The sequence below is a fragment of the Nannobrachium achirus genome, assembly GCF_963921795.1.
Source record: "Nannobrachium achirus genome assembly, chromosome: 19".
Classification (NCBI taxonomy): Eukaryota; Metazoa; Chordata; class Actinopteri; order Myctophiformes; family Myctophidae; genus Nannobrachium; species Nannobrachium achirus.
The window spans coordinates 41,886,199-41,901,589 of NC_137826.1; the positions used below are offsets into that span (position 1 = coordinate 41,886,199).

The 15,391-nt window shown below is 44.0% G+C and overlaps 1 protein-coding gene across 4 annotated transcripts in view; it reads left to right on the forward strand.

Annotated features, from left to right (window-relative positions):
* The window catches only part of shroom1 (shroom family member 1), a 65,618-nt gene that overhangs the window by 45,355 nt on the left and 4,872 nt on the right, over positions 1-15,391 (forward strand). For all 4 annotated transcript variants that reach the window (XM_080749858.1, XM_080749857.1, XM_080749856.1 and 1 more), the window contains 5 exons: positions 787-1,491; positions 1,870-2,086; positions 2,642-3,054; positions 8,262-8,361; positions 10,209-10,481. In XM_080749858.1, coding sequence (XP_080605984.1) covers positions 787-1,491; positions 1,870-2,086; positions 2,642-3,054; positions 8,262-8,361; positions 10,209-10,481 — 1,708 coding nt within the window. The remainder of the gene's footprint in view (positions 1-786; positions 1,492-1,869; positions 2,087-2,641; positions 3,055-8,261; positions 8,362-10,208; positions 10,482-15,391) is intronic.

Here is a 15,391-nt window from a genome sequence, read left to right on the forward strand (position 1 = left end):
AGACAAAACGGTTTTGGACATACAAGGTTTCCACCCGACAACAACGACACATACTGTACCAGCATGGCGCACACAAGGTCAGGCGTCTGTATGTGTGTTAGGTCAGGGATGTATTAGGTCAGTGATGTGTGCTGTGGCACAGATTATGAACCTCACTTTAACTTTGCTTATTGTAGCGCTGAAAGTGAACACCCACCTGATTCAGCAAGCCAACATTCCTTTCTGGAGATTTATGTGTTTGCTGTGAAAAAAAGAAGAATAGTTGCCTGGATAAATGTTGGGGGAGTTAGCCGATTGAGTCGAAAGTAGATTATCATTTTTGAAGGATAATTAACTGAATAGAATACCATTCTTTCTATTAAATATATATTTGAGTCTTTACAAGTAATTGTACGTAACAAGAAATCTTGTGAAATACAATGTTGTCAACCAATCATCAAGGACGATGATACACGAAAGAAGAAGTCAGCAACATGTCATTGTAGAACTCCAAAGTCTGTTGTGTGTGGTTCTCAAAGTGGATTCCGGGGACTCTGTGGGTTCTTTTACCCCCTCCCCTCTAAATTTAACCCTATAACTCTGTAACTCTGACTGTGTACAAATGCAACCAAATGAACCCTAACTTGTTCATTTGCTTCCATTTGTACACTGCCAGAGTTAAGGGGAGACCTTGAAATTTGAAAGTTTGAGAAACACTGTTCTAGAGTAAACTCCAGTAAAAATGCCATTTTCTTTTCCTACATTTAAAAGAAAAATATTTCAAAACTTTTTTTTTTCTTTTTGCAGTCTCCCGATAAAGGCTGAGGAGGAGGAGCCCACGGCAAGGCCAGAGGGCCAGCAGAGGGTCCGAGTGGTGGCAGGGAGGGGCAAGTCCATGGAGGAGCTGGGAACGGTAAAGGTCACCAGGCCCTCTGCTCTGAGCAAGAGTTCTGAGCAGCTGGACCAGTTAAAGAGCCACCAGACTCCGCTGGGACTGGAGAGGGAGAAGAGGAGCGCGTCATTCTTTGGAGAGGGGCCAAGAGAGGCCGCCCAGGGGCAGCAGAGAGAGAGGAAGGACCCATGGGGATCGGAAAAAGAGGGACAAGAGAGAGTGGGCCAGAACAGGGCCCAGGGACAGGTCCAGAATCAGCAGACCCAGAAAAAGTCACCGCTCAAGCAGGACTTGACGCTGCCGCTTGGCAGCGAGGAGTGCACTAGTCCTCCCTCACCCAGGTCCTCGTCCCCAGCGTCCTGGCCTAGAGTGCTCTCTGGATCCACCGGGTCACAGGGTTCTGTGTCTGGTCATGAGAGCAGACTCAGTAGATCCCCTGGATCACAGGGTTCTGTGTCTGGTGAGAGCAGGCTCAGTAGACCTTCCAGCGAGGCCTCCTCCAACCCCCCGTCCCCCAGAGGTCAGGAGACCAGCGTGAGAGAGGTCAAGTCTGCCTCCTCCTCTCCGTCCACAACCAACCACACAAAGGTGCCTTCTGAGAAAAGGCGCTGCAGCCCCAGGTAAGGATAGATGTACTAGGCCTTGACATTCAAATGTAACTGCCACACTGTATTTTTCAATAACATAATGTCCATTAATTAGTCATTTCAATGTAAAAACTGATTTTCAGCTTTGATTTAAAGATTTCTTTAAAATCAGGGTGCTGTTATATTCCCCCCCCCCCCCCCCCCCCCCCCCAAAACATGATCATCAGGTGTTATGATTATACTTGGAGGAACTATGGCACCACCTATCTAACCTGCTTGAGTAGAATCTCTTATACTTGGACCATTCATATGTTGTCAGGTTTAATGTTAAAAATATAATTCACTTACCTTTTGACCGACATTTGTCCTAGTTCTGCTTATCATCACTAACTCTGATTCGTCCCCCATCAGGGTCAGGACGTCCCCTCCCTCATCCTCCTCGTCGGAGCGAGAGCAGTCGGTGGACGAGCCGACTCGGCCGAGTGACGAGTTCCCGCCACCGGACTCGGAGCAGGAGGTGTCGCTGAGCTGCGGCGTGACCACCGACCCCTCTCTGTGGATACTTCCTCCCGAACGAGAAGGCGAACAGGACGTCCAGAACCCGCCGCTGACTGACGACGTGTTTGTGGTAGGGGTGGGCGATATGGTGATAAATATCGTTGAGACGATACAATGTCTGCATGATATGCCTTTTCAGAGATGTCGTATATATCGTGATACAATGAGGGAGCTTTATCAAAAAACCTTTTGAATTGTTAATATAGAGATTCATTGCAGAATTCATTTAAACCTGCATTTTGGTCTAAATCAGTAGTTCTCAAACTTGTCAAGGTCTCCCCTTAACTCTGACAGTAAACAAAGTGGACCTGTAATGGTCCATTTGGTTACGGGTCCATTTGGTTTCATTTGTATACTGTCAGAGTTACATACTTGTAAGGGTCAATTTAGACCTTTCAAAAAGAACCCAGAGAGTCCCTGGACCCCACTTTGAGGACCACTGGTCTAAATGGTCTGTTACTCCTTTTTCTTTTAGTTTGTGTTACCTTGTACTGTAGGTGGTTGCTGTACTGTTAAGTAACTTGGAAAAATAACCATAAAAAACAACATGAAAAATAATCGTCTATCGTGATACAGCTTGGAAAAATATCTTGATATCGTATTTTTCCATATCGCCCACCCCTAGTTTGTGGACGATTCCTCAAGCTCTGCTGGCCCTCCTGCGCAGCAGCCCGGTGAACCCATGGCGTCGCCCTCTTCCACCTCGGCCTCCGACGCGGACTCCAGCCAGGGCGGAGGCGCCGAGGAAGGAAAAGAGGACGAGAAGAAGGAGGAGGAGGAGCAGACGATAGAGGCGAGGGGCGCCCCGGAGGGAGAGACCAGGGAGAGTCCCCCGGAGAGGGCCGGCGAGGAGCGGCCGCAGTGGGCGGAGCTGGCGGAGGCGGTGGTCAGGGCGGACCAGTCGCTGGCCAGGGTGCTGTACCCGCTGACCAATCGCAAGACGGCGCTGATGCTGATGGAACAGCTGCTGTCGGAGGACACGCTGCTGATGGAGGAGCACTATAAGAAGAAGCAGGAGCACAGAGGAGCTGCTGACAGGTATCAATCAATCAATCAAACTTTTCAAGTAATTCAATTAAACTAGTAAGACACCTGAGGGTGGAATGCGACCTCAGGCTGACATGCGACCGAGGTCGCGCCAATTCTTGACTATCTGGCCAACCACAGCGTTTCTCTGACGATTCTAGTTGTTATCATTCTGGGGGGAGTTTGTTCATGTTTTTGTGAGGGTATCAACCCTAGGAGACACGGGGAGAACATGCAAACTCCACACAGAAAGGCCCTATCGCCAACCCCACCTAGGGTGTGAGCGATAGGGCCTAAACATGGAGATGTGGAGAACACTATATATGGAGATAGTCCAGTCCATCATGTCATATGGGACTACCGTCATAGACAGTAGCCATTGTTAGGCCGGAGTCAATGGCTGTCTGTCTGACTGTCTGTACAGGAAGTGATGTCACATGACATACTTTTTATGCCCATATATGAGTCATTCTGTACCACATCTCCATGTTTAGGCCAAACAGGTTCGCTCCATTTCTCCATGTATAGGTCCAAATGACCAACGTCGAGCTTGACAAGGAGGATACCGCACATTGTACCTCATCCACCCTTTCTTCTCTCTCCTTTTGGTATCTTTATCCTCCTCCTCCTTTTTTTCTTTTTTATTCTTCTCTTTTTTCACAGCCGCCCCCATATTTACTTTAGAAAATATATATTAAATTCTAAGAACGTTTCGAGTACCAGTTTGATACAAGAGCGAATAAGCGCTACACTTCTGGAATCCTGTACGTCGACTTAAAGTCGGATCCAGGCCTAATAACTTTATCTAGCCGCCCCCGTTGCCACCTCCTTTTCTTTTCTGAGACACATTGTACCTCATCCACCCTTTCTTCTCTCTCCTTTTGGTATCTTTATCCTCCTCCTCCTTTTTTGTCTTTCTTAGTCTTGTGTATCCTTCTCTTTTGGCTACTGTCTATGACGGTAGTCCCATATGACATGATGGACTGGACTATCTCCATATATAGTGTTATCCACATTTCGTGTAGCCGCCCCGTACAGGAAGTGATGTCACAACTCGCTGACATCACACTGACATCACAGAGGTTACGGAAGGAAGGAAGGACACTCAAGCGACACGGTTTTTCAGAGTATATGCAACCTTCGGTCACAATTAACTCTTTTACTGCCATTTAGGTTGTTTATAGTCTGCTCACGGCCATCAAAGTAGCTTACCTGTGCGATTTTATAGAAAAATATCCATCCATTATTTCCAACCGCAATCTGAAGTTTGTCCCTTGGTTGCACCAGTTGTAGAGCATAGAAATGGAGAAACTAGATCCAGGCATAGAAAACCCGCGCCACCCCTCATCTGCTTAGACAGGTTCTGCCGGGAAGAGAACGAACGCTCGGTATGGCGGCGTTGCCGCGTGAAAAAATAAATGAGCGTTCGTTCGGCAGGGCAAAAGAGTTAAGGACACGTGGTCCATAGCACATAAAAAATAACATACAAATACAAAGACAAACAAATGCGGACATATTCCGCAGTAGTCATATCTTTTTTAGCTCCTTGGAGGTACCACTTTGTCGCTGTCGGATAAAAACCTTGTATGTCCAGAACTGTTACTTTTCAGAAAAGTTGCTAATTATTTAGTCACAAGTCCTTGTGACTAAAGTGATATGTTTCATTGAGAGAGAGAGAAAACCAGGTGCTCGTCAGAGAGTATAAGTAGTAAAAACGAATATAAATGGTGCTCTTGGATCGACGGGATCAAGTCATCAAAAAAGAAAAAAGTGATCCAGGCACTCGAGTTTAAAACAATGAAATAACCCTAACCCTAACCCTAACCCAATATTTATAAACCCCACAGAGAGCCTTAACCACTTTCACTTAAATTTGTTTCGAAAAAATAGAATAGCATTATGATCCTCCACGCTACTTTTAGCTACTTTTGTGTGACACTGTAGTAAAAATATAAAAAGCTGAAATAAATAGATACTAAGTAGAAGGTTTCTGCCCTACAGAAACGATTAGGTAGTCATGAACTATAATGTTGTATAATAAACGATGACAGGTGATTTATTTGTGCTATTATTATTATGCTTTTGGCTACTTAGTGTCACCTCTGTGGTATTTAGAGATTTCAAGCAGAGCGAATGTGTAAAGAAAGCATCCCATGAAGATGGAAATGTAACTTGCTTTTGGCAGGTATTTGACACTCCAGGCCAGTACACACACAACCCACCCCCATTGTCACGTGCTGGCAATTCAAAACACTAAATACAGGTTACATTTATCACAAGTAGAGCATGTATTATCATCATCATCATCATCATTGTGCCCTCGAGATTTGTGGTCTCTGTTGCTCATTGCCACACCAAGTTCATTCACAGTCAGTCCTGTGTCCCTACTCAGAGCTTGTAGTGCAACACACAAGCACAACCGAACATAATACGACTTGTCTTTTAGTTCTACTTTATCTCCACTAGTACCTCCCTTCACATTTTAGGTCTAGTTTTTATTTTGTTGATGAACTTGTCAATAGGGAAGGGTATCGTTAAGATTTTTGCGATTCTGTTTCCGATTCCGGTTCTGCTTATCGATCCGATTCCTTATCGATTCTCAGCACCCTCGCCTTGCTGGGGGCTGGTCAGAAATAGTGGCCAATGGTCTTTTCTACTTCCTCCACTCCTTAAGGTCCGTACACACTGAGGGCGAATTGGCGAATAGCGAATTAGCGTATAATTCGCTTTTTTTTTAAAACCTTATAAAGTCAATGGAAGCATCCACACCAAAAGCGAATTTCGAAAAAGCGAAAAGGCGTCTGTTTTTTATTCGCCCTTGTGTCGAATTTAGCGAACGTTCAAAGGCGAATTCCTCTCTCTCTCTGTATCAAAGTAAGCTCACTCTACCCTATTTCAAGAGAGAGAGAGAGAATGGTGGAGGGACCTTCATGTTGCATTGAGGCCGAGGGGAACGGTGTTTTTCTCCTTTTCCGTGTCTCTCTGTGTGGCAGCGTGGCTGCTTGTAAAAACTACTCAAATGTATTACTGGTAAAAGCATGGTAGGCCTATGTTATGTTTTAGGCTAATTTATAACTGCAAAAAGACTAATGTTTTAAAAGAAATCGATGGGTATTAAATACAAAAGGATCAGAAGTGGAGTGGAGTAGAAGGAAAGTACTGGATATTGGACTCATCTACAAGTACAGGCTACTCAAGTAAATTTACTTTTAGTTACTTTCCACCAGCTGCTGCCAGTATGCAGGGACACGGGCGGAGGAGGAACGGTGAACGCTCTGCTCCCCTGGCTTCCCCTCTCTCTCTCTGGCCAAATGCACTGCATGCAGACTCAGACTAAATTTCCCCCTTGGGATAATAAAGGTATCTATCTATCTATCTAGAGAGATGCGATATAATAAGAGCGCACTGTCTCGCAAATAGGGAGCGCGTGTACTATTTGTTTCTCCGTTCTACTCTCTCCTCTCTTCTCCTTTCTCCTGCATGCGCCAGAGGCAGATAATCACCCCCTCGTTTAGGCGAATTAAGCGAATATTAAACGCATATTCGCGTCGCTTTTTGGTGTGTATGGAAAAAGGCGAATCGCGAATTCTTCGCCTTTTTGGTTCGCTTATTCACGTCGCTTTCGCTAATTCGCCCGTCTGGACAGAGCTTTATTCTCCTCCTGTCAGTTTCTTCTTTTTGTAGTTTTTATTTATATTTTTCACCCGAAAAAGTGAACACAGTGTAGCCTACTCTATAACGTAGACCTGCTGTACACAGCTAAAGCAGAAGCACTGTCTTCTACAGTTTGGATCAACGGATTTACACACTTTTCTTTCTTGCACACGTGATTTAGGGAGCATTTAGCAACACGGTGCACATTGGACATATAGCCTGTTTTGTAGTAAGAACGTGGGAGGCAGGCTTACAAGACAAACTTTTTAGGGCACTCTAGCTCGGACACAGAACGGGGAGACTCCTCCATTCATGCAGTGAGCAGAGCTTGAGTAACAACTGAACTATGACGCCTCATTATCAAAACATGAACATTCTCGTGAAATATACAGCCAGACTTTAGAACGCCTCTGATTAGACAACATGTTGGCTGTGGTCTAACAAAACAAGGCAGCGCGTCGCGTGTGTGATGTCATCGCGCATATGCAGGCATCGATAGCAGAATCGTTAAGGACTTTGGCTAACGATTCCAAGGAATCGAGCCACGGGGAACCGGTTCTCAACAAGAACCGGTTCTCGATACCCATCCCTACTTGTCAATAGTCTCAGTCTTAGTTTTAGTCATCATAGCTTAGTTTTCATTTAGCTATCGTCAGTGCAAATGGCCAACAAACAATTTTCGTCATGGATTTAGCCGACGAAATCAACACTGGGTGAGAGTTACAGTATACCTACACTTAGCCAGTGGCTAAAAAACCCTCAACTTCTATCCTTACGTATAAGCAAAAAAACACGTCTTACTTATTCAACAGTTGCATCAGCGTAAAGTGCTGACCACATACCTTTAATGATGTAAGGTTCAGGGAAGTTTACAGCGTCGTGGGTAAGGTAGACGAGGCAAAGGTCATTTAAGATGCATGGTGTTCTGTGTCTGCAGGACTCATCACACAGACACCAGTGCACTGTTACGTTGTGTTACATCATATAGCACAGACACACCTGGGTGTCTGTTCTCCACATGCAATTTAAAATGTCTGCTGGCTTAAAGTGCAGCAGAATCATCTTTCCAATAATTTGAAACGGTAGTGCAGTGTATTAGTAATCCATCACTTTTATAAGGAGTAGCTACATGATGCTCAGGTCAAGTGGCAACACATTATATAAATGCATAGGACAAATATGATATGAGCAAATGAAATGTTAGTAGGGTTCTTTATCATGCAGGCTTATAGCAGTGTTGATTTCGTCGACTAAAACTATGACGAGAAATGTCTGTCGATTAGCTTTTTACAGAACTAAATAAAAACTAAGCTATGATGACTAAAGCTGTGAGTTAATATGCTGACAATTTTGAAAACAAATAAAAAACTAGACTAAAATGTTAGGTATATTGTATATTGTCATACTGTACCATACATATTGGAAAAAATCACGTTTATTCATTGAAATAAGTTGCAGTTTTACATTTAGTTCAGGGTGAATGAATCTATGAATTTCTGATTGTCTATCTCCATGTTTCTAGCTCTCTGAACCAGTGGACATTGTCTTTGTCTCCATGTTTCTAGCTCTGAACCAGTGGACAACGCTCCCTGTCTCCCTGCTCCTGAGAGCCCGAGCCCTCAGTGTCCTGAGCCCCAGAACAAGGCAGACATCCTTGAGAAGAAGGTGACTATTAACATACGCCATTTGATTGAAGTGTCAAAATAGGCAAACATTCCACGAAAATAGGAAGGGACCATAGAGACAGGATAGGAAGAGAACCCTGGGGGACCCCGGTCAAGTGAAGTATATCGTTGTTGTCGAGTGGGAACCTTGTATGTCCAAAACCGTTCGTTTTTTATGTATCATTTTAAAAACGGTTTAAAATAGTGAAAATAGACCATCTACAAGCACACAACGCCTCGCATCGTGAGGCGTTGTGTGCTTGTAGCTCTGCTATTTTCACTGTCTTGTGCGACAGTCTTGTATGATGAAGCAGGGCTTTACTTTACGAAAAAGCATACAAATTTGAAACTTGGAGATATGAGGTTTCTGCCCGACAGTGACGATATATAGGGTTTTATTGGTTAACTGGTTGAGGCTATTCCAAGCTTCCTAAATTTGACTTCATGATAGGTACATATTTCATCATGAGATAAGATCCTTAACCCAAATGTATACTTTGTTACATAACCAGTATTTATATAAGTATAAACCGATTTTAAGCAAGCGACACCTTGTGACGAAATTGAAACGGGCTTAACCCTGGCAGTGATAGACAGTAATACTCTCTTCCTATTGAGCACAAAACAATATGCTTTCAGAATGGAAAACAGAGACATGGCAACGTCCATACCGCAGCCAAAAATGAGACAATCTCTTGCCAAGATAATTCAATTTATTACAAAAGAAAAGGGAATTTTGCCAAAGATCTGTGCATAAGAAGAGCAAATGGAATCTTAGAAAAGGCTTGACACCACATCAGAGAAGACTTCTCAGCGGTTTGTTGCTTTACTTTCACAATGGAAAAGAAAGTTTGCAAGTTGCTGATGATTTCACAGGGATGCCATCTGGATGCTATCTGGACATAATTGGATCATGTCGAACCGCAGATAGTTGTTTCACTTATCGCCTTGATGAAGTGTCTGGCTCTTATCTCTGTCTCCACTCGGCCAGATTTTTGCTGTGGAAAACTGTCTCGACTCACTTCCTTATTGAGTCTCTTTGACCCCTTTGCATATTATGACGTCATGCTAATGTAATACATGCATATAAACTCATATGACTCAGATAGCCAAACACTCATTCATAATTCATAATGCTCTTATTAACTGAAACCCTCTTACTATACCGAGTCCCCCAGGGCCAAATCTCTTCGCCACAAATAGCAAATAAGCAAGCCTGTACAAGCTCACATCGTGCCTCGCTGCGACGCATTGTGAGCTTGTATATGGGTTATTTTTGACAAATGTCCGTCGCAGAATAGGGACGCTGCGGTTCAAGTGGACTCTCTCGCTCGCTCGCTCGCTCACTCACTCACTCACTCACTCACTCACTCACCCATGATTTCCTCTCTCTCTTGTACATTTAACCTATTATTGGTATAAAACAGTGGTTTTCAACCCTTTTCATATCAATGTCCGTTATTTATTAGGCATTTGAGCCACGGACCACCGTTTGATGAAATTTAGCCCCTCATACCCAAAACATACAATATTTTGTTATCGTTGGTAAAGATTTCATCCACAATTCCATGCTGTATTGATGTGGTACCAATAAGAGAGATATTAACAGGCAAAACGTTGATCAAAACAACAATTTTCTAACTGTGTAGAATTGTGTAGACTTCTTGTAAATTAAGTAATGCAGATGTTTAACATAATAATTTAACTCTTGAGAGTGTAAAATGAAACCAAATAGACCTGTACAGGTACCAACTCTCCATCCTTTAGCTGGGGTCCACCTGGAACCCCCTCAGGGACCAATGTTTGAAAACCATTGATATAACACCCACCCATCTTCCTTCTCTCCAGCGTGTGCTGGTGTCCTACATCGAGGAGCGTTTCCGGGCGCTGGAGGAGACCCGCGGCGCCCTGCAGACGGAGGTGCGGGAGAACGGTGAGCGCGGCGAGGCCGTGGAGGCCCTGGTCAGGGAGCGCTGCCCCCCGGTGGAGCTGGAGCGCTACGCGCTCTTCATAGGGGACCTGGAGAGGGTGGTCAGCCTGCTGCTGTGTCTCTCCGCCCGGCTGGCACGCGTGCAGAACGCCCTGAGCACCGTGGACCACAACACCGACGCAGAGGAGAAGGTGGGGAGCAGTGTTTCGTTGAGTTTAGCTTAGTTTAGTTTAGTTTAGTCTAGTTTAGTTTTATTAGCACACTATTATAAAAAATAGAGGATACAAAATGCTGCGCAAGGAGAGGAAGAAGCCATCAGGCTTATTTGGAATCCTTTCCTTAGTGAAAAAGGTAATTCATTAAACAGATAAAAGTTCACTAGGAACAATACAAATTACAAGTTATCTGAGAGAAGCTGTGCAATAAAGAAATAAAATCACACCCGTGTGAACTGAGCGGTGGTTTACCCACTTCATAGATCATGTGTACCGATTTTTGTGAGAAAATATGTAGGAAAAGGAGCAAAAAGTGTGTTTTGGAGAAAATTCAAGATGGCGGAAAATCTATCCTGGCGCAAATGGGCGTGGCCTATATGGGGAGATGCGTCTTGACCCAAGGAATCCAGGGAAAAAAGAATTTTAATTTTCCGATCTACGGTTCAAGAGTTACGGGGCAAAACGCAAAGTGGGCCGTTATAGCGCCACCATGAGGCCGAGTGATGTAATTATTTTTCGATTCATTCTTAAAATCATTATGAATCTCCTCTCCGAGGTTTGAAACTGTAGCTCCTATGCTTTGCGAGAGAAAAATACTTGAATGTGATGTCTTGCATTGTCCCATTATAAGTCAATGGGGACAATTCAGGGTCGTTTTTTGCTGATTATGTCGCCATTGTAAGGCGGATCGGAAAGAAAGTTACTAGCACACCATTCCCGGCCGAGCCGCACGTTTTGATGTATATATTGCGGGGGTGGCGTAAATGGTGCGGGACTAGTAGCGTGCCGAAGTTTAGGCTACATACAGACACGGACGGACGGAGACCCACACACACGGCCACGTATAGGAGCGTTGTGACCACCGCTCAAAAACACAGAAACTGCACAAAAGACAGAAAGACAAAAAAAACACAATGTAGGTAAGATAACGCATCAGTAGGTGAAATCATGTGGACTACAGTTAGGAAGAAATAAAGCCCCTGATACTCGTAGCAATTTCTTCATCAATATCAACCAGCAACGACCAGAGGCGTCAATTGGGTATGGCTAGGTATGGCAGTTGCCATACCTTGGCTAAAGGGGAAAAAAATAAAATGTACTTCCTAAAATGAATTCATGCCTGTTGATAAGGTATGGCAACATGACTGGTGTCTTGCACGGGTAAAGGCACAAAAAGATTAATCCAATGACGCTGCCAATGGCCATACCCAATTGATGCCTCTGGTCATGCTGGGTGATATTGATGAAAAAAATAGCAGATCTACAAGCTCCCAGCGCGACACGTTGTGAGCTTGTAGATCGTCTATTTCCAGCATGCAACCAAGTGTAAAATCAGTCATAACGACTTGATGGCAAGTCCTTATTTTAGCCGTCATAAGAGCTCCCATTTCTCTCGTGTCTTTTCCCTAATGCAGTAGAAGAAAGAGAGACATTCCTGGGTTTGTGTAAAGTGTGTTTGCACAGTTACAGTTCACAGATACATACAGTACATACCACTGAGTGGTTTAGCTGAGTACTACGGTGTTTAATGACCAGCGATAAAGATCTACTAATGTACTCTCTAATGCACTCTAATGCACTGCTGCTGTGATGTGCGTTTGTCTATCTCGCGCCCAGAACCTTTTCCTACACTGAAGTGGAGTGCAGTCATTTGGAGGCACACGTACGACTGATGTCTTAAATGTCACATATCGTCGTTGTCGGGTGGAATCCTTGTATGTCCAAAACCTTTCGTTTTGGATTTTTCGTTTTAAAAATGATTTAAACTAGTGAAAACAGACGATCTACAAACTGCTTGTAGATCTGCTGTTTTCACTACTTTTGTGTGACGGCCTTGTACGATGAAGCAGGGCTTTACTTTGCGAAAGATTGTACACATTTGAAACTTGGAGATACGAGGTTTCCACCCGACAACGACGATATACTGTATATACCGTCGCAACCAGTAGCGGCTCTTGGTGATTTTGGGTGGTAGGGCTAATGTAACGCCTGGGATTCGAACTCGGGTATCCCGCGTGTGGAAGTCCAATATCTTAACCATTGATCCAAAGGGACTGAGGGAAATACTAGACTTTTGAGGCTATCAGGCTGAGGCAGTGAGCCACTCTGCTACATCAATAAATCCATCACACTATATACTATTACTAGCCATAGTTCACTCTGCAGCAACAGCATCATATTATACTATATGCTAGCCATAGTTCACCCTGCAGCAAAATCACATTCCAGATGCCAAGTTACAGCAATGACACTACTGTACTTTGTTATAGCAAGAGATGCACATGAACAGAAGTGCCCACAACAAACAGGGGTTCCACTGCTCCAGTGAACATTATGTTTGTATGTGCAGATAACTATCATCATTATTGGTGGAGTTGACAATACTCATCATTTTAAGCATAGGAATAACACAATCCTAAATTAAGGGTCACACAAGAACATCATGTACTTTTTAAACAAAATATAAGACCAGAACCAGACAACTAATGAAAAGGTTTGATTATTACAGCTTGAGGTGGACCTTATATTGCCAAAGCATTACATTATGATACAAAATAATCTCTGTCTCCCTTTCCATATAACTGCTTTTAAAGTGCCACAGTGCCACTCTCTCTCTCTCTCTCTCTCTCTCTCTCTCTCTCTCTCTCTCTCTCTCTCTCTCTCTCTCTCTCTCTCTCTCTCTTCACCGTGCCACGCCACTGACACAAACCGAAGCACCAAAACATACGCACGAATGCGCGCAATACCGACGCGAACCCACGCGGTACAGACACGAATCAAAACAAACAGACACACACACACTGTGTGACACACTAACGCGCGTGCGAGCGGTACCAACGCAAACGCACGCGGTACAGACACGAATCAAAACAAACACACACACACACACACACACACACACACACACACACACACACACACACACACACACACACACACACACACACACACACACAGGCACGCAGTCACGTTGACATCTAAAGACAGGCAGCTTAATCCACAGCACATTTCCAATGTTATTAAAGCAGCGACCATTCTTAACTTTGTCAGATAAATGAAATTCACGATACCTTTAGAATGACTGGGTCCACTGTGCACTCTCCTCCAAAAGGCAAGCATTTCACACCAAATGTATGATTTTGTGGTCTTTCCTTTTGTATTTGCACCACCAGTCTCTTGACTTCTATTTTTTCTCCCACGAACATGACAGAAAATCGATTAAAAAGTAAATAATAAGTCCATTTGAATTGTCCCGCGACATTGTATTTCTCTTCCTCAAACACAGACATCAGACATTGGTTAAAAGCCAGTCACATGGTGGAACTGCAGTGGGCACGTCCTACGGGCTGAATGAAATTAGCCCAAACCAAGACTACCTGGCTGCAGACACTAGGGTCCTGTTGATGTCCACGGGAGACAGGAACATCAACAAGTGGCAGGAAGTGACCTCACACCTCTTTCTTGCTCTACCCCATGGAGGTTCTGTTTAGGGTTAGGGGGTAGAGTTGGGTTGTCTAAAAGATAAAAGATAACATGTACACATAGCGACAATGCGGCTCAAAGGGACTGTAGTGCCTTGGACTGCAAGGCAGAGACGTCACGTGACCTCCACAAGCGGCATGAAGTCACTTGACACTGTGAGGTCACTTCCTGCCACTTGTTGATGTTCCTGTCTCCCGTGGACATCAACAGGACCCTAGTGTCTGCAGCCAGGTGCTGCTCGCCCAAACAGGGACTAAATGAAGCAGGCGTGGCATGCCAGCTGTCAATCACCCAGCTCAACGATAATCACACAGTGATGTCACAGAACTGGGCGTGTTCTTTGGGCTGACAGAAACTAGCCCCACAATGTTAAGAATATGAAGCAGGCGTGGCATGTAAGCTCACTAAGCTGTCAATCATTCTTCAATGATAGTCAATGAAAGCTGGCTTGGGCTAAAAGAACTCAGCCCATTTGGACATATTTGGTGTTTTTTTGTAACTTTTTGATGCTGTTACTGCTTTAGGTTCCACCAGCATATAAAAATAATATTTCTTCTAAAAAAAAAAAAAAAAAAAACTTTTGATTTTTGATTTTTTAAGGGATATTTCCCCCATAAGATAGGAGGGGCTAAGCCCCTCTAGCCCATATAGAGGAGCCGCCCCTGGTCGCAACACAATGTGAGCTTGTAGATTGGCCCTTTTTGCTATTTGTCGTAAGAAGAAGTGTACACAGGGCTTAAACTACATAGCCCCCCTTCTGTTTTTGTTTTTTTATTAATCGGACCCTGCTAAGGAAGTCTCTAGCATATATTTGATTCGGAGTGTTAAATTAATACTCCACTGTTGTGGACACTCTAGCATATATTTGATTCGGAGAGTTAAATTAATACTCCACTGTTGTGGACACTCAGCCAAGATGCACAATGTGGAAATCTGCCATTTTTTATTCAAACTGCTCAGATCCTCCAGTGCAATCGTAACACTGTCATCTCCTGCGGGCAATAAAATATGTCGACCTGTGTGGAAAAGGAGATGATCGTGTGTCTAAGACAAACAAACAGTGAAACAATCCCAGCTTGGCTGCTTGGTCTCGGTAGGACTGTTAGTTGCACCATCGTTGAGTGCATTATCGTTGGAAGTGCTCCCATGCCCTCAGCCAGCCGTACTCCCTTTTTATTTGCTCAAGAACAGCAAACACGGCCGTTTGAGGAAAGAGTTGAAGGGCAGCCTGTCAGAGTCAAGGTTCCTCACCGGTTGGAATTCAAAAAATGCCAGGAGGTTATCTGTGTTTAATGACCACCAGTCTTTTCGTTATCTTCAGTTGAGGCCTAATGATTTGATGGTTATTTCAACATTTATCTCATTTACTGCTTAATCTATGGCAATGTAAGGAGTTTGTTTTC